This window comes from Phaethon aethereus (genome assembly GCF_964289735.1).
Source record: "Phaethon aethereus genome assembly, chromosome: 7".
In the NCBI taxonomy this organism is placed as follows: domain Eukaryota; kingdom Metazoa; phylum Chordata; class Aves; order Phaethontiformes; family Phaethontidae; genus Phaethon; species Phaethon aethereus.
In genome coordinates this window covers 1400963-1420774 of record NC_138583.1, presented here as the reverse complement: position 1 = coordinate 1420774, position 19812 = coordinate 1400963, and the positions used below count along the sequence as shown (strand labels likewise).

The window sequence follows — 19812 nt, the reverse complement described above, 5'->3', positions numbered from 1 at the left end:
TAGTGTGGTTTATCCACTAGCATCCTCCTAGGTGTAGTAAGTTGAGGTCTGTAAGGACTTGTATGGTTGTTTCACTGCAGTTTTAAATTTGGAATTATTTAATGGTCTGAAGGTAAGTGATGTCATATATATGTTTGGATATTTGCTCCTTACTTTTATAAACTTCTATATACTTTTTTAAAAAGCCTTTTTTTTAATATAGCAACTCTTGGGAAACATGAATTGCTGAAAAACATTTGCTTAATGGCTTGTTGGCTTCAAATGCAGCAACATCATTCTTTCCCATGGTGTTTAAAAACAAAAAATCAGTTCAACTGGGTAAATACCTAATTAACTCTGGAAAAAACTTTCCTTTATATGGAGGCTTATAAAGTATTAATACACCTGTAAACGATTAATCTGCTTTGCTGATACACAGTGTGTTAGTAAGGAACAGCAGATTCCTTGAAACTTTGAGGTATAAATACTCCCTTCTGTGGGCTGCGTTACAGGGCAGTAACTGCCTAGTGTTGCGTGTTCATTTTTTGTTAGTGGAAAAAGTCTTTCTAATGGTTTTGCTATGGGGATTACTGCAATGTGTAATTAATTCCAGTGCCTCCTGTGGCTTTGATTAAAATTGCACTATTAATATTGTAAGACACTACCTGAACATGTAATGCACGTAAGAAACGATCAAGCAACTTGTCAGGCGACCTGTATTTACAGGAGGAGGAAGGGAGGAGCCTCTGCCAAAAAACCTCTGCCTCTAGGGTAGAGGTGTGGAGGTTACAGATTTTTGCAATTACCACTTATTTAATGTTTTGGATAAACTGTGCTACACTTGCGAAATCAAGCTGCAAGTATGAATTGCTCGCGTGAGCAATTGTTCACTTGTTTGTCCATACCAGGCTGTTTGCGTGCTATTTTCACAGTAGGATGTTGGCATAAACAAAAGATTTGCTAAGCACCTGAGAAGGTGGAGTAATTATCAACTCAGCATCTTTGTGTACTGCAATATTTTACATTTCTGTGGAGTTTTCAGTGGTGGGGGTTTTTTTTATGTGAAACCAATGGTCTGTGTTATTTCTTTAGTCGTGTTATCTACTGCGATGGTAGTAACTTTACTGACACGTGAGAACTTTAAATCTGAATTCCTTGTTATCTTTGTTCTGTTTTAAAGTCACTGACCGAGCAGTCTCGTGCCTCTCAGGCAAAATGAAGGGATGACAGGGTTACATGTCTCTGAGGATTTGACGGAGATAAGTAGCTAGGCCGTTCAGGAGATAGTGTGGGTATGCTCCTACGGACTTCCACAGCTCTGCAGGGGTGGCTTCAGGGCAGCTACAGACTCTACGGCAGGGTGTTGTCTAGAGAGCAGTCTGCATCTGATACTAACAGAGAAGTCGGGAGCAATTGCAGAAAGACTTCTTCAGATAAGTTGCATTTAATATTTCTGGCTTTCATGCTGGTGTGTGGCAACTTCCAAAGAAAATCTGTTTAGGCTGCACCAAAAACCCCTCATAATTTCAGCTCTTACCCCTGCAGATTGAATTTGGAAAGTTACGCCATGGCTGGCACTTTTTTGGTGATGGTGATTTACAGGACAGACTTACGGTCTGTGTCTGTATCTGTATAGTCTGTCAGTGCTGGTTGGCTTGTGTATTAATGTTAAATTTTGTCCTTGTTTTTGTTTATAGAGCAGTTCTGTTTGTGTAAGAGTAGAAATGAGTTTATGCTGACATGACTGCCCACTCTGCAATTCAAAGAGAGAGAGAATAAACCCCCCTTGCTACATCCATATGATGATGAGAGATCCATAGAGATGAGAGGCAATGTGCAAGGAAAAGTCAAGAAGTTGTCACTCCATATAGTAATTTCTTATTATATTAAAAAGAAACAGCAACTTTCTAGGAACCCTATGGTTGCCTGAGAGTAGTGCTACAAAGGAGAGAAATCTGTTAGGTTGCTTCCAGTGATACCTAGCAAGTTTGATGCTGAGCAGTGCTTTAACTCTTAATAAGTATTTATTTAACTTCCAAAATACCGTAGCTCATGACTGTGATTCTGATACTAATACTGCACTTTTTGACACTTTTAAGACATTTCTTATGAAGTGACACTCTGTTTTACCATGCAGATCCTCAGTTTGTGGTGTACCAGCTAAAGGTAAAGATATTCACCTCCCCTTCAGGACCCTCAAGACGTGAAGACAAGTATATGTACTTTGAATTCCCTCAACCTTTGCCGGTATGCGGTGATATCAAAGTGGAATTTTTCCACAAACAGAACAAGATGTTGAAAAAGGTTGGTTTTCTGGCTTTTCTGGAAAATGTTGAGCCAATCCTGATGCAGGGCTTGTATGTTGGTTATTCTTCAGTGATGTGTAATCACAGTATTTAATTCTTTGATGTCTAGTTTTCCCAAGGAGAGAACCTACCACAAAATGAAAGCTGGATATTTTGAGAATTGGTGAGATTAAGTACAAAGGTTGGGTAAAAATTATACTGGCTGTGTATTGCAGTCGTTTGGGTAGTAGTGAGTAATCTAATTGAGGAAGAAACATTCTCATTCTAAAAATAGACTTGCATACTGAGCAAGTTAACTCCAGCTGTTTTCTTCACTAAATTTTCCTACGATTTGAGGAGGCACAGAAGATCCTGGCTGTGTGCTATCGGCTAACTTCTACCTATCAAATTTGGTTGAATTTCTGAGATAAACTAGTTCCTATGCACTTTGTAAAAGTATCTTGCAATCTATTCAGCCATCTCTCAGTTCCCAGCTGCAATGCTTTGATATTAGATGTTTAGAGAATTCACTCGAACTGCAAAAAATTGTAGGAAAAAAAACCAAAACCCTAGAATTTATTTTGACTCCAAAGTCAGTGAGTTCTTAAAGGTGAATGCCCCGTCACTGGGTTTCATTAATTCTGGTGCTTGTGGAGCTAGTTTGCATCTACCAAAGCGAAAGGTGAGGATGAGACCACGTTGATTAAAGGCTACCTTTATATCTACTAGTTAAAATTCTTTATGAATAGTTGTTTGCTGTTTAATGGATGCTCTAAAACGTAAGAGCATTCTTTGAGTGAATCCTGTGTACAGGCAAAGTGTGAAAGTAAGTAAGTACTAGAGTGGATTGGGAGACAAACGTAAGTGATAACAGTCTCTTACAACTGTGTGTAGGTTGTACTTATTAGATGTGTGTGTAAATCCACATGCACACTGTTTTGTGGACTTGTTCAGTTACAAGGTATTGTTAACAAGTTTAATGGTGTAATTTCACTAGCTGGAAATGTTGTGTTTTGCTGTTGAAGCGTGGATGTCTGCAAAAGTTTTTAAACTGTTTCTTTTAGGACTATTTTCCTCTGCCTGTTCAATGAGATGCTTTAGTTGGTCAATGTGGCTGTATACAATATAGAGAACTGTAAAAGAAAGCATTTTAAAAGTAGCCTTTCTACTTTAAGTCAACATTAAAAATGTTGACATTTAAAACTGCAATGTACAGCAGCCAGTTTCGAGAATGGACTTTGAGGAGCACCCAGATAAGTACTGTGGGCTAGACATGAGGGATGCAGAGAGGAGATGGAACAAAACCCAAACACCTGAGCCAGCGTCCTGTTCTATCCAGTCTCTGTCATATCTTAACTGTGAATTTGTCCTTTCTTTACCACCTTCAGTAACACATGTATTGTGAACAGACTTTGTAGGAAGCATTGTGCTGCAGTGCCCCCCACTTAGTAAATCCCCAAAATAACAGTGCACAGCTCAGATGCCCAATCTTGGCTCTGTAGCACTAGGAACAACTCCTGTATTTGTTTTACCTCTATAAGAGAGCACTGAGAGCCAGTGACAGCATAAACTAGAGCTCCTTGTTATCACATACGGTTTCTGTAGTATAAATTCGGCTTTGAAGAGTGTGTAAAATTGTCTGCAGATTACTACGCTGTAGTTTCATTTCATAGTGTCATAGCAGCCATGGTTTCATTTCTTAGGAATCTCTTTGTAGTTTGAGTAGCTGGTTGATTTTTCTTTTTGTCTATTCTCACCAAGTACCTTAACTCTTCAGGTTCTGTGGATTATAGATAGTGCAGATGTGCTCCTTTTCTCAGTATTTTTGGACTGCTAGAGCCAAGAAATGCTGAGATGGTGAAAGCTCTTCTTTCCACATAGGCAAGCTTTTCTGAGAGATAGAAACCGTCCCTTCACCAGACAGAAGTCTTTTGTAAAGAAACCACCTTGATAATATGCCTCAAAGATCTGTTGAATCTAGTGTCTAATTGCCCTCAACCTTGTGTAAGAATGGAGGCCAGAAGAAAGTAGGTGTATGGTGTTACACAGTTCTGGTAAGACCACCTCTGTTAGCCCTACTGTAAATGCAGACACAGATTGAGGGCATCTGGGACTGGGTCCATGGATCCTCTTGTATGTAAGCATGTTGTAGTCTGTTTTATGAAACCACTGCTGAGGTCTTCATATTGAGAGCTAGCGAAATACTCCATCTCTGACGTTTGCTTTGGCACTAGAGGAGATCTATCCGCATAGTCCTTTTAACAACCTGTTATGTAAAGTGACTAAGATGGGAATAGGGCAAAGGTGAATATTTGTGGCAGAAAACCTACCTTGGCGCAAAGTTGAACACATTTCTCTGTATAAGCGTTTCACATCTGTGCCTGTTCCTTTTCTAGATAAGCAGAGTCTGTGCAGTTTATACTCAAAACCCCAAAAGATAGGGCCTTCCACTGTGGAGACTTGTCACATTTTGGAGAAGATCACCTCTATGCAGTGATGCCCTAATTAATGAAGAACAGCATAATTAGGAGTAACAGGATCTTACCTTTCAGAGATTCTGGTTTATTCATGCATGTTTATGAAAGCTGGAATTACAGGTCTGTTGCCTGTCACTGGTTCTTGCTCTTCCAAGGTTTTCTGTTAGCAGATTTATAGTTAGCTGCTAAACAAGTTTCCTTGCACACACTTAAAGGCATCACATATCTGCCAGTCTGCATTTTAACTTTCTATAGAAACCTAATCAAAACACTAGTAATACTAATTAAAACAATATTTCTCAATCCATTCTGGGCCTCAGGCTGGAGAACGACTATGTCTTGTCTCTGGAGATAAAGGAAACTTCTGTGTCCTCCTGCTGGGTCTGGTTTGTTGTTTGATAATGCTGATCTCAGCTGCAGTGCTCCAGATTTGCGCACCTGTACTTGCTTTCAAATTTCTTCATACTCTGAAGTAGTATTGTCTGCAGAGCTGTCTAGCATGGAGGGTCTTCCTCAATTTGACCAAGCTTTTTCTTGGATAAAATTATTGTGCATGAAACAAAACAAGCTTGCGTGACCAAGTGACTTCAAGCACCTAGCATTGCAGTGTCAATGTGAAATTTAAAGCAGTCAAATGTCCTGTCTTTTTTAATGGCAAAACTTAATTTAAGTAAATTCATCGAGAGCTGACCTCAGCCAAAGGATTATTGGTGCTGGTGAGATGATGTTGGTAAGAGGGGTGACAACTTTGAAAAAGTTGCCATTTCAGCTCTTCCATAATGTCTGCCACCTGGCATCAGTTAATAAGTACACAGCTTCTGGTCTTTTCTTGTCTAATAAAGTTGTTTAGTTTATTCTTGGACCATTTCTTAAGTATGATGTAGCTATTTCCTTACAAGAATGAAATACATGCTCATATGAGAACAAAACGGCTCAAGTACAGTTATGTATGAATTTTTCATGGATAGAAGTTAGTAATTTGAGGGGTTTTTGAACATGTTTGTTTTGTTTCTTTGACGTGTAGCTTGGCTGTTCTTCCATCTCAGACTGCTGCTGTAGTCTCTCTAGGTTTGCTTCCATGTATCTGTGTGAAGCCTTTTTCTTGCTGAATCCAGTTATTGATGTTGACATGATAGTCTTAAAGTGTTTCAGAGTATCCTTGCATCACTTGGTTCAATGAGAGTATGTGTAAAAATAATACAGAAGATATCATAATCTTTCTGCCTGCAGAGCCTAGGGGTAAAGGAGACCTTTTTCAGGAGTCCTCCCAGTACAGATGAGAGTGAAACGTTGGTGTGGGGTTTTCTTGTAAGGGTCACTGCTGTTTTATACCCAGACTCTAGTGTAGGCAGGGCTGACAGCATTGTTTGAGCTGTTGGGTATGCCATTTCATCTCTTGAGTCTGTATAGATGTGAAGTTCTGCTACGCAGTTCAAGAGGACTTTGGGTGATTGCTGTTTAGCAAACATTGAAGGATGAACTCTGAAAATGTCAGAAGACTTGAACTGTTGGTCCGAAAATAGTACAAGAAGTTCCACCAGCCATGACTACCGGAAGGCTGTGAGGCCAGCATGGAACAGGTTGAAACATGTTCTCCATCTTCTGATTGCTGGATAGCATCTCCAAAACCCCTAGCTGGTGCTGCAAAGTGATTGTAAGTGCCTGTAGATCTCACTGCAAAATTGAACTCTCAGGAGGCTATGGGAGCTCCTAGTTGATGGCTTAAATGATCTTGGATTTGGATCTCAGTCTGCAGTTAGAGGCAGATATCAGCTCTAGAGGGAGGTTTATTTTTCTGTCAGTTTGAGAACTGAAAAACTGGACAAGGTAGAGATAAATATTGTATGTTAAAATAGTGTGATTCAATCAGCTTCTGTCTCAAGTGTCTGATACAGCCCAGTAGATTTTATGATACAGATTTGGTTATGGGAAGAAATACATTGGCGATTTTTTTTTTTTTAAGGCAGATTCCTGTGATGTAACTGGAAGTGAAGCAAAACACATTAAAAAAAAAAGCCTCTAGCTAATACTTGTTTTCAGAAGCCTATTCATTAAATTGTGTTCCTGTGAGTGCTTGATCTGGTATTCCGATTTGCTATATAAAGCCCAAGTTCAGTTCATGCCTTGATTTTTAAAATTTCTATCTTTGGCCCATATTAACTGAGCTTTCTTCGTTGTCTCCCATGAAATATCTTGGAGCCTGACACTCTAGCTGAAGCTGGCTGAATCCTCACTTTGAATAACGAGTTTTGTTTTTCAGTGAAAGCAGTGACACAGTTATCAGCCTTAAGAGCTAATTCCAAAAACCATGACCAAGTCTTCCCTCAATTTGAGTGGCTGTGCCATGTTCCAGTACCGGTGAACTTAGGTTATTAAGCTAATTAAGTTAGTGTAGTGGGAAAGGAAGGAAAATAACTTGATGCTTTAAAAAGCTGGAGGGAGATAAAAGGGTGAATGACCAGCTCAGCCAAGTTGTATTGTTTAGTTTGAGTCCCTGAAGACCTCTGTAAATTTATCCCAAGGAAAACAGATTAAAAGATGTCTAGTGAGAAGTTTGTCATCTGTCTTGTCTTCTCCAGGCTCTATCAGTAAAGCTGAGTCCCTGCAGTTGCTTGTTCAGGCAGGTCCTTAAGTGCCAAGTAAATCCTTCCTGGTTCTGCTCTACCTGATGAAGTTTAAGATGAGGCATGACAAGACCATGCCTTCTGCTGGCATTAGTTTACATCCAGTGGCCTTGTTTGCTTTGGCACTGCTTTCCACCAAAGCTGCTTCAGCCCTGTTGGTATAAGCCACTTTCCGTCTGCTGCAGCGTGTTCATTGGCTTTGTCCTCTCCTCTGCTGATCTCACTGGAGGTGTCATGGGTGGCACTGACGACCAGCTCCAAAGTGCATTGCTGCTTCTGCATTGTGGTCCCAAAGAAGGATGAAGTGTAGTAGTAGGATCTCCCTTAACTGTGGTCATGGTGTGGAAATGCACTTCCTTGTCTAAATCCTCATTGGAAGGATGGCATCTTCACCAATGGTGAGACTGCAGGTGGCATATCTTACCTGCTTATGGAGCCGTTGGGTGCTGGCAATATCAGCTCAGGCTCTCCTTTTCCCACTGTTTATAGCAGACAGCACCTGGACTCCAAATCCTCTCCTGTTCTGTTGCTGGAAAGCTGATGCTATTAGTTGTTTCTGTTTTGACCGGAACCGGTCTTTTGGTTTGAGCTGGAGTAGCCATCTCGTCTCCTTGGAGGACTATGTATCTGTTGAGGGACTCATCATCTGGGCATAGGAGGAGCCTGTACCAGGTTACCCTGAAGATGTATTCATGAGGATTTTGCCTGCTGCTACTTTCTTCATGAGGTATCAGCAGGCAGGCTGATGACTCGTTGGACCATTACAGAAGAATAAACCCTCTTGCCCAGGATGTTCGTCCTCTACTTCCAGATCCTGGAGTGGGCATTTTTAAGACTGTTTCTGAGGTAGTGTTAATGAAGAAGAGGGTGCTAAGTGTATGAGCAGTTTGGGCCTGGCAAGAGCCTACAGACTGTTGCGTTGTGTGGATGGATTCCAACAAGGCTTCTTCATAGATGTGAATGGCTTGAAGGGACTTGGTGGCAGTGGCAAACATCTGTTAGTCTCCCAAGACAACTGTAATTACAGCATGTTTATTTGGTAGATTAGCTTGATTCCCAAAGGTACTGGAGAGGCATGCATTGAAGTGGATAACTTAACTACCAGAAGTGTTTCTGACTGAATTATTTAACTTTTGTCTTTGCCGTTGCATTTCCTTACAGGTTTGGGGGTCTCTTGGGTGCTTACAGAAATGCACACAAGCTGGAAGTGGTTTTGTGTGCTTTACCTAAAATGCTGAAAATGGGTCTACTGACCTTTGGTAGAGAAGGCAGGTAGTAGTAGTTTCATCAGACACTTCAGAACTCCCAGTATTGGTGTGCTTATGTGTTTTTATTAATTTGTGAGGAAGAAGAGTATGAGTTAAGCAGTAGTCCAGCCCTTCCCCCCCCTCTTCTCCTTGGCCCAGGAAAATGTGATATTTTGCTCGTTCCAAATTGCCTTCAGCAGGGAGGCACGCTCATATGATACACACTAGAACCACTTCTGTTCCACCTCTGATTACACCCCCTACTTACCAGCAGAGGTGAATAGCTCTGACTAGAAAGATGGGGCAGGAGATAGATTTTCCAATAAGAAATTGGAATTAGATCTCTCTGGTAAACCAAAATATGTAAATTAACTCAGATGGTTTGTATTCTGGTCCTGTATAATATCAAGGAATGATAGATTCTGCTATGTGCTAGCTTTGTCACTCCTGTGGCTTTAACAGAAATGCAGAAATACTGACTATTGTGGGAAGACTGTCCATTTGCATTTTGGATTTTTTGCCTGAAAACTCAAATCAGAGTAAAATAGAAGGTTTCATTCGTAAAGAGGAAGGAATGTAAAAAGGAACTGTATCTCAATTTCAAATGGAGAAGTGCTTAACGTGCTATTCAGGACCAATCTGCTAAAAGTATTTGATCTTGGAAACACCAGCTCTTGACTGACAAAAATATGGCAAATGATGGAGAACTACAACAAGAGCACTCCGTGCATTCTACGGAATTATTTAGCTGAGAGCTTAAAGGTGAAGTTCCTGGGCATGTCCTCTTCAGAGATTTTCTAGCCAAGAGCAGAACAGTGCTGCTTGTTCAGATGCACATACAGAGATAGACACAACAACCCTGCTAGTCATAATGATAAGCAAGTAATATACTGGCAGATATCAACTAGTCCTTCAGTGCCTTTTTAAAATAACTGATACACTTACATTTTGCCTCTTTGTACAGGTATATCTGTACGGTGTTATAGTGGATAATCTAACTTGTACCTTTCCAACTGTTGATGGTCATCTGTCAAGTTCTACTTAGGTTGAATATACTTAAACTGTCAGTGCCTCATCTTCTCATTAAAGACTCCCTGTTGAGTAGGATAGCAGACGCTTTCAAAATCTGACTGTCTCTGTACTGGTCAGCAAATATCTGACTGGTAGAAATGATCTCTGTAAAGCAGTGATGAATCCACTACAATAGGAGTCCAGTATTTGTAGGGTGGTTTTGCTCAATCACAGCTATTTTTGTATAAAAATAAAGCAAAGCATTCTGTTATGTGGGAAGCTATGGAGGAGGATGTTCCCTATTGATAAATACTACTCACCTAAGCTGGTTCACACAGGTTGTCTGTTGGGTTTGGCTACTGCTTGGCAAGGTACAAGCAAAAAGATCTCTTTATGCCTGGTGATTACAAGTTTAACACTTGTTTAATTTATTGTCATCTGCTTTTTTTTGTAGGTATGATAGATTGTTTTAAAACCAACTTTCAATAAGGAGTGACTTTTGAAAGCTTAACTGGTTAAAATTGAGTTTGATTAATGCAGAGTTTTGCATATTGTCGAGGACAGTTGGTGAAAATGTCTTTGCATGCAATGTAACCAATGATGTACTGTTGTCCCAACAAGTTTTATCTGATACTACCAATTTGTTTTTGACCAGATGATGATACTAGTTTAATGTGCCACTAGTGAATACTAAAGCAAGCTTGTTCTTTGTGTTCTTCCTCCCCCAGGACAAAATGTTTCACTTTTGGGTAAATACATTCTTCATAGGACTGGATGAAAATTCAGACAAAGTAGAAAATGGAAGTCTAGTTGCAGATCAGGAACTTGATGGTATTTTCAGTACAGAGCGCTCAGATAATGATAAGGAATATTTAATCCTTACATTAACAAAAAACGATCTAGACAAAGCAAATAAAGACAAAGCCAACAGATATTTCTCTCCAAACTTCAAGGTCAGTATATATTATGTGTAAACAAAGCTGAAAAGCTGCATGACGTTATCTGATTTGTCTGTCTTGCGTTATGGAAGAACCATTTGAAACTGCTGTCTGTGTAGAAGTTGAATTCATGTATTAGTATTGCCACCACTTAGCAAAGCCTCTAGCTTTGTAAGTTTTTCTGCTTTTTTGGGAAGATGTTGAGAGACTGGGAGTAAAGGCTTTGGGTGGTTTCAGGTATTTGTCAAAGCAGTTAGAGATGAGTAGTAGGAGACCCAGAGACCCAGGTAGCATCTTTCCCATACCAGCTGCAGTGCCATGAGCTCTGAGCTTTACACAGTAAAGTTGATTTACAGACTTGCCTGCTTCACAGGAATACCTTAACCTGTGAGTTTAGCTTTGAGGAATATTAGCTGTTGCCAGCACTGCCTTTAAAAATTAAAAAGGCATTTTTAAGAATTTTATCACTTTCTAACTTCCTTATAGAATACCACTTAGAACCCAGCAGTGCTTGTTTGAAGGTAATGGTCATAGTTGCTTGTTGGAATGTCGCTTGGATCAGACTTCTAACACACACACACACACACACACATCACCAGTTATAGAGTGTTTTGTTCTTCCCTATACACTCTTATTACAATATCTTTTTGTGCTCGCAGAGGTCTACAAGGTAGGACAGTCAAAAAGCTTAGTGTGGCATGGCCTGCTGCAGTGGTATGTCTTGCTGCTATAACTCGAGTACCAGTGGTTGGTGCAGATATGCAGAATTCCTTCATCAGGGCATGAAAAAACCTGCTGCTTTGCCAGTTCTTTATTTTGTCAGGGGTAGTAGTGCGAGGCTGGCTAACCTCAAAAGAGCTTTCTTTTATTTCCTTCTTTGCAGAGTAGAGAGAGGAGCACTCGTGTGATTCAGTGTAGCGAAAGGATCCATGCTGTTAGAAATTGAATTGTTGCTTGTGCTCAGTTAAAGTCCAGGTTCCTTTTTTAAATGTTGTTTTTTCCTTTCCCAGGTGAAGCTATTTTTCACAAAAACAGTAGAAGAGCCATCAAATCCAGAGGCTAGCAGTTCAACTTCTGTAACACCAGATGTTAGTGACAATGAACCTGATCATTATAGATACTCTGACACCACTGACTCTGATCCAGAGAATGAACCTTTTGATGAAGATCAGCATACGCAGATTACAAAAGTCTGAATATTTTTTTTATTGGAGATAAAAAAAACAAAAAACCAACCATGAAGAGTGGCAAACTTGAATAAACTGAAAAAAGGACCTTTTTAAACGGCAGAAGGACATAGTGTCAGATTACCAATTATAGGAACAATTCTTTCCTGACCAATCTTGTTTTGCCCTATAAATCTACAGGGTTTGACACTTGTCCAGTTGGAGAAAAAAACAAACCAACAAAAGTTACGTAGCTCTGATATGTATATACCTTTTTGTGTCAAAAGGACATTAAAACTTCAATTAGGAACTATAAACATGGCACTTTCCCATTTTATTCCAGTTTTATAAAAGTGGAGACAGACCTAATGTGTATACGTAGGAATTTTTCCTTTTGTGTTCTGTCACCAAACAAAGTTTCGAAAATATACAGGTTCACATCCTGCCCCTTTTTTTGCACTTGTGTGGCAACAGAAAAGTCTGCAGTTGGCTAAGAGATGTTTCTAGAAGGTTTTACTACATTCTAATGCATGTTTTTGGATGGGGGATGGAAAGTAATGCTCAGAAAGGAATATAGTCCGCTGGAGCTTGGCCTGTGTACCATATCCGGCTATTTACATGCACCTTTCTTTAGCATGCTACCATAATTCATCCTGGACAGTTGAAGAGTCGCCGCTTGTCACTGCTTGTTGTTTGTGCATTTTATTTTTTTAAGTGTAATGGTGCTAGAAAAGGCAGCTAGAGGGAGTGATTCTGTATAGGGGTACAGGAATGAACCTTCACAACATCATAAAGACCCACAAATGAAGGGAGAAAAATTATTGGGGTCACAGAAAGGAAACACAGCAACAATGACTTAACCATACAAATGTGGAGGCTATCAACTAAAATATGGGCTTGAAACAAATTGTTACAATATTTGACAATGATTTATTAATTTTTTTTCTGAATTGTAATGGCTGCTCCGTCTCCTGTGTAATCAAGGCCAGTGCTAAAAGTCAGATACTATTAGTGCATACATCAGTCAACATCTTACATATATTAGTTTTTCAATCATATTCCTGCTGTGAATACTTCATGTGCTGCCTTGCAAGCTTTTTTCTCATTAATATAAACGTATTTTGTAATGGTGCACGGGAAATTTCAATTGGAGATTCTCCAGGTTAGTGTTTGTTTTGAAGATTTGTGATGCATTTATTCAATCAAACCTCTGTCAGCTGTTCCACCCCTTTGACCTTACACATTCTATTACAATGAGTTTTGCAGTTTTGCACACTTTTTAAAAAAATGTCATTAACTGTTAGGGAATTTTACTTGAATACTCAGTACCTACAATGTTTTAAAAACAGACATTACACATGATATAGAGGAAACCAGTGTTGCAGTAAATTCTCAGCACTGTGTGTACATGAATATGTGTACTTTTTAAAAGTAGAGCTTGTCCCAAATATATTGTTTGCTATTAAAAAAACCAAAAAAATCAAACCAAACCACCCAACAAATTAGATTTCGAAACTGGCGGTGTTGTATTATTTGTTCATAGGGATATAGCCAGGAGTAGGGCTTGAGATTCACTTTCGCTATAGAATTGACATGCCCAGACTGCAGGTGACTTAAGGGTACAACTACTATTGCATACAAATGCAATTTGTAGCTGACAAAATTGTTATCTGTAAAGCACGCCATGAATAGCTGTCCCCAAATTGACACTTTTTAAAAGATGTAATATGCCCCCCCCGCCTTTTAATTAACTTATTGGTGCTGACATTGAAGTTCATTAGCTGTGTTCTTGCCTAAATAACAACTGTGTATGGAATTTGTAAGGGCCCTGTACAACAAGCATTAATGGTAAGAATTTGAATGAGACAAGGCAGGACTTCCAGTAATTACTATTGGTAAACAAAGGTATAAAGTGCTTTTTTTTTTTGTATTTGTTGGTCAATTTTGCTCATCAGATTCATGATTCTAAGTTCTAACAAAGCTGATAAGTATTTTCTGACTTATAGGTTTAATTAGACTTTAGTAGCTTAATGGATCAAGATTGGTGTTCCAGCGCTCATTATTCCCACTGTTAGTGACGAGCAGGAGGTGGTTACCTTGGGACGTGACGTTTAACTCCTACCCTTCGAATCATGTTTCACCTTGTCTGTTTTTTAACAGTTGAAAGTTGTGTTGGCTAATAAACAAAAACGTTCATGCTTTAAAAGTATTCGGATATTGACACTGCTGCATGTCCCACTTTGGATAATAAAAATTGGATTGGTGCGGTTCCGGTATGTAACGCTGAGGGCCGGATTGGAAATCATGACACGATGGGCTTTTGCACTGTTATTTTTCCTTTGGAATGTGAAGGTTGGAATGAGGGTTTTGATTTTTTTCTTTTTTGAATGTTTCGATGTCTTTGAGAAGCCTTGCTTACATTTTATGGTGTAGTCATTGGAAATGGAAAAATGGCATTATATATATATATTATATATATAAATATATATTATACGTACTCTCCTATACTTTATTTCAGTTACCACCCCCATAGAAGTTGACAAGAATTACTATGACTGAAAGGTTTTTGAGTCCTTATTAAAACTTTATTTATGACAGTATTCATAATTAGCTTGAACTGCATTCTGTAGGTAATCTTTCCTTGAGTTTCTGGACTGTATGCTTAAACCTTTTTGGATGTGCAGCAGCTTACATGTCTGAAACTACTTGAAGGCATCACTTCGGTAAGAGCTTACTGTTAGGCCCTGAAGCATCCCCTAGTCATTGGTAGCCCCACTCAAAATACTTGCCACAGCTGTTAAAGGGCAGTTGTATAAATAGCATCCGGACTCCTTCCTGTGGCACACATTGTAAACTGAAGTGGAGTTTACATGCAGCATCAAATGTTTCAGCTTTCAACAAAAAAAGAAAAAATAAATAGGATGCTAGTGTGCAAGTTCCATGTTTAGTCATAGCAAATGTGTGCAATATGTTAACGATGCCTGTGGTTGCCACGAAGTGCCTCGTTTACCTTTTAAATACCGTTAGAAAGTGTCATGCATGCAGATGGATGGGGTGGAACTGTGCACTAAAAGGGGCTCCAACTGCAGTGTTTGGCAGAGCTGCCTTTCTCTGCCAGTTCAAATTTTCAGTCTGTTTTCATATAGCATATATATATATATAGATACTAAAAGGAAAAAAAAAAAAATCAGTCTGTTAAGCAGCCTTACTCTGATTCAGCCTCTTCAAATACTATTGTGCTGTGCAACAGTGGCTCTGTGTGTAACGCTATGCACTGAGAATACACAAAAACCAAGTATGACATGTACAGGATAATGCCTCATACAAATCAGATGTCCGTTTGTTATTGTGTTTAACAACCCTTTATCTCTTAGTGTTAAAACTCCACTTAAAACTGATTAAAGTCTCATTCTTGTCACTGTGTGGGTGTTTTATTGAAGTATTTTGAGTATGGAAATGGTCAGCTAAAATATTTTGCTTGTAAGCTGTGAAATTTTGAGCATGAGCATTTGAGCCAAGGATGGTCCTCGTGCGTCAAGGGATTTTAAGGGAACTTAATACCCTTTCATGTTGAGAAGCTTTAAACAAGCGTAGGCATTGGAAGTGCAGATTGTGTGCAGGGAGATCAAACCCTTTACCGTGGTGCTGTCACGGTGAGCTGCAGGACTGCTTTCCTGGGGAGCTAAACCATTCTTAGTCTCCAAGTAAGAGAACTCTTTCCAAAATGCACGTGAACCTTATTTTTAATGGCGACTGGTGCATCTCCAGCAAAATGAGATGCGAGTCCAACCTGAGAGGCCTTTTCCTAAAGTAGCTTTACATTGGCAAGGGGGTGCGTTTTTCCCCAGTGGAAAAAGCATGCTCAACATCGATCGATTCTGTGGCTTGGGGTGTCTGCTGTTCTTGTTGCTCAACTGTTTCCAAGCTAGACTTCAAACTGGCATGTTACTTAACGTATGTGGTGTTCCCCTTTTGTGCTAGGGCTGCCCTTGGAGCCTCCAGGAAAGCGAGACCGATAGCTCAGCCTCTGTTTCTAGTGATGGCGAGGAACCAGGGTGCCATTCTGCACCCCGTGAGTCCTGCGGACGCTGAGTTGGGTTGCTTTGGGTAACTCTTGTTGTTCCTTCTTCCTTCCTCCTGGCGTTAATGTCAGCCCTGTATCACATCTGGCTGAGCATCTCCAAAAAATGTGTGTATCGAGTAGAGGTTTGCTGCTGTGGCCCCATCTGCTCTTTGGTGGTAAGATGAGTGGAAAGTAGTTTTGGTGCTTTATGGGGATGGAGTGTTTGCCAGATGTGTCTGGCCCTTTCAGGTGAATGACACTGTTAAGGGCATTACACCATTTTAATGCAGGCCGTACTACCCAATCTGTTAATACACATTCCTTTTTTTGGGTAAGCTTGTTTTTCATCCAGAAAGTGGAAGTAGAGTGGGAAGGTGTAGAAAGAAAGGATGAGAAGCTTTAAGGAAAGTAGTCTGGACACTGTTCAGTATGTTGGGTAGCTTCTGTAAATGCATAGATCTATATATATGAAGGGACTCTAGTCTGAAGACTGGTGAAAAGCGCTGTTGCAATGTGGATAGTGTTGTATTTGACTTTACGGCTGCGCGTACGAGTGCTCTGGTGACTAACGTGGTGACTGCACTTCCCAAGGATGGTGCTGGGTGCCTGCACAGGGGTGCTCCCGGGTGCTCCATCCCGACACCTGCAGTTTCCGTGTCCTCCTCTGAGCACCTCTCCTGCTGAAAGCTTCAGCGCGGGTGCCCTTGGTGAGCTTCTGGTGAGCTGCTGGTGAGCTCTGGTGCCGGCAGCAAATAGCAACTCGGTTTGTGCCGGTCTCTTTTTAGACAGCCGTGAAGTGATTGTTAATAATTAATTGCATCTTTTTTTAAAACTGCAGCCAGAATTATAAATTAACGCTCTTTTAAGAAGGAATTATGTTGGTAGCAGACTCTTTTAAAACACTTTTTTTTTTTTTTAAGCAGTTGGTTGGTATTTTGGTTATGAACTGAGCGATGACGTCCACTTGTGACGATGTTTCTATATTGGTCTAGCCAGATGCCCCAAGGTGACGTGCTGCTGTGATCCCTGGCCCCTTGCCGTGGGGAGGTGACGGTGCCCGTGTTCGGGGTGCTGCGGGAGCTGGGAGGCACAGCCAGGTGCGGTCGGACCCCCGTGAGGGGTGGACGAGAAAAAAAGCCCGCCGAACCAGCCCTATGGGTTGAGACTATTGATACAAAGGGAGGGCAGGTCACGTAATGAGCTGGCTCAATTTTTTTTTTTTTTTTTTTGGTCTTCTCAAATTGCTTGCTACTTTTGCTGCTTTGGTTTCTTCTCAACCTTATTCTTTGGTATCTTCTCAAACCCCCCCTCTTTCCGTGTCTGTCCTTGCTTGTTCTGGTTCTTCTGTCATACAACTGCAAGCGTCTTGTGCTAGGCAGATGAGAAAATCCATTTATTTTAAACTCACGTGTCTACCAAAATATAAACCCCATACTTTTTTTTTTTTTGCCTTTTTGGTATCTCTTGCTCCCTGTGCTTTGAGACTTTTTCTGGTTGGGCATTTTTATGTTGTTTCGTTATTTTTCTGTGTGTTTCTTCTCATTTTCTGCTTTTCTTCTGTGCTTTCAAACTTTTTAGCCACTGGTATCTTTGTAATTCTTTTTACAGGTTATTCTTTTCTGCCTGTTTCTTTCTTCCTTTTTTTTTAATACAAAGCTTTAGTCTGAAGGCATAGCAAAGACTATCGCTATGTCTTTTAGGTTGCTTTTCTTACAAAAAATAGCTCTGAAAAATGCCAGGGTTGCGCAAATTCAGCCAATGCATCTGCCTCGGTGAGCTGCTGCTGCGCTGAATGAACCTGCACGCGCTTATTCAGCCTAACGGGAACGATGAGCGCGTGTACTTGACTTGCGATGAGCGACCTGTGCAAAAGAAATTGTTAATTAACTGCTGGCCTGTGTTTTCCAGCCGTGAATGTTTCTGTGTGGGTTGTACCGACTACAGTAAAATAGAAGAGGGTTTTAGTGGTGTTTTTTTATTTTTTAAGGATTCTAGTGCTTGATAACTTACCTCGTGTCCCATAGCTAACTCCAGATGGTGAAAATAGGTGGCAGTTTGCCTTCGTGAGGCATCCTTTTCCTGCTTCAGAAACTGTTCATGTAGGAGTTTTAAGATGATAAAAAATGATATTTTAGAGGCTGAAGTTTGTACTTTATAAAATACCCTTTGTATAATTCAGGCTGCTTAAGGCGCTCCTTTTTTTTTTGGCCTTCAACAAGCTAGCATTAGTATTGGGATTATGTGGGGTTTGGAAGATGAAGGGGATGAAAGCAGGTGGGACATGCTGGATTAAGAAATTTGAGTGGGCTGGACAGATATCAGGGGTGCCCCATCCTCCGTAACATTTTTACGGTAGAAGGAAAATGGCATAAGAAAATGGTAAGGATTCTGTAATGGAAATATATGTATGAATGAATTAAACGGGAAGAATCCTGGAAGTGTTCCAGGACAGGCTGGATGGGGCTTTGAGCAACCTGGTCTAGTGAAAGGTGTCCCTGCCCATGGCGGGGGTTTTGGAACCAGGTGATCTTTAAGGTCCCTTCCAACCCAAACCATTCTATGATTTTATGAAATGAATGAGTTTTGAGGATAAGAAGGCAATGTCTTTGATGCAAAGCAGGATTTGGTAATCGGAGAGAGAAACCTTGTGGGTGGAGGCACAGAACTTGTGAGAAAAGGGGTGATGGTGCATGTTTAGGTTTGCTGAAGTGTTGCAAAGATGGTAAAACAGTTGATGAGAGGTGTCTGAGAGGCATCTGGAGGGCTGAGTTTAAGCAGAAAATGAATTTGAGGGGTTGGCTTTAGGGATCACTTGCTTTAAGGTGTTGGAAGCTATGGAAATGGCAGCTATAGACTGTACGTAGGACTGCAACCATCTTAGGAAAATGTTGGTATTTGTGTGGGAGGATGGTGAAGAGCTCATGTGAAGATCACGCAGCAGTGAAAGTAGACTGATAGCATCCACTCGCAAGCGAAAAGGAGAGTTATTTCCCTTCTCTGAATATTAGCACTTGAGAGGGACACGGCTTTTTCACAAGGCTTCTCGAAATCCAAATATACAGTAAAGTAGCTCTGGCCCGTGTCTTGACCGTCTGAAGGTTCAGTATTGCTCAGATCTGACTTACAGATGGGCTACTGGTGCAAACCAACTTGTAGCTGAGATGTGTTGGAGAGGGCTGAGGGCCTGATGGCATCCCAGATAAACGGCAGCCCCATTGGAAGGGGAAAGGGCTGGAAGCAGATGGGAGCCACTGAACTGAGAAATAATAAAAAGCAGAAGAGGAAGGAGGAGCTTCTGCCAGGTTGGGATTATTTTAACTGCAGAGGGGTGTCCATCCTCTTGGCTCTCAGCTTAGCTCTCTTGTGTAGAAAGGAAGGAAAAGCTTTGTACAAGAGCACAAGCTCAAATCCTGTGTGTTTGTGCCCTGCTTCATGAACCTGGAAAGCTGCTTCTTGGAATGTGTCTCCAGGATGATGTCCTCACCTCTTCCTGTTGAGCATAGAGGGATGACACCTGGTGCCATACAGGTTGCTTTCCTTGAGTGGAAAGTATTTTGCTGCTTGATTATTTCTTCATGTTCTGCTAGCTTTCTCTCACCATTTGGCTTCTGAGGTCTTCTCCCAAGGCCTCCTTTTGAACTACGTGCTCCTTGCGAGAGTTGCGTCCTCTCACTAGTGGCACTCCAACATCTCTTCATGCCCTGGAGACTCCTCTGCACCCCAGAATGATAGCCCTTTCCCAAACCTTCAATGAGAACTTAAGCTCTGAATCTTGTTGCTTGTGTGCACTGAAAAGATACCCTCTGACTGGTGCTGCCAAGTCAACCCTGAGCATCCCTTGTGCTGATTTACCTTGTGGAAATGTGTTCCTTGGGAGGTATCTCTTGTTCTTGCTTAGCAGTTGGCACATGTCCAGAGTGACACAGGTCTTGGGCCTCTGAGCTGGCTCTGTAGTTCCCTGGTGAAGGCTTGCTCCTGAGCATGGCACATCCAGTACCATGGGGAGTTTGCCTGCAACTTTT

General features: G+C 40.8%; 1 protein-coding gene across 1 annotated transcript in view; it reads left to right on the top strand.

The window, feature by feature from the left end:
- PTEN (phosphatase and tensin homolog) overlaps positions 1-11757 on the top strand; it is a gene marked incomplete at its 3' end in the record, with an annotated part of 47140 nt that extends 35383 nt beyond the window's left edge. The window contains exons 7-9 of the mRNA XM_082002544.1: positions 2117-2283; positions 10352-10576; positions 11572-11757. Coding sequence (XP_081858670.1) covers positions 2117-2283; positions 10352-10576; positions 11572-11757 — 578 coding nt within the window. The remainder of the gene's footprint in view (positions 1-2116; positions 2284-10351; positions 10577-11571) is intronic.
- Between the last annotated feature and the right edge of the window lie 8055 nt (positions 11758-19812).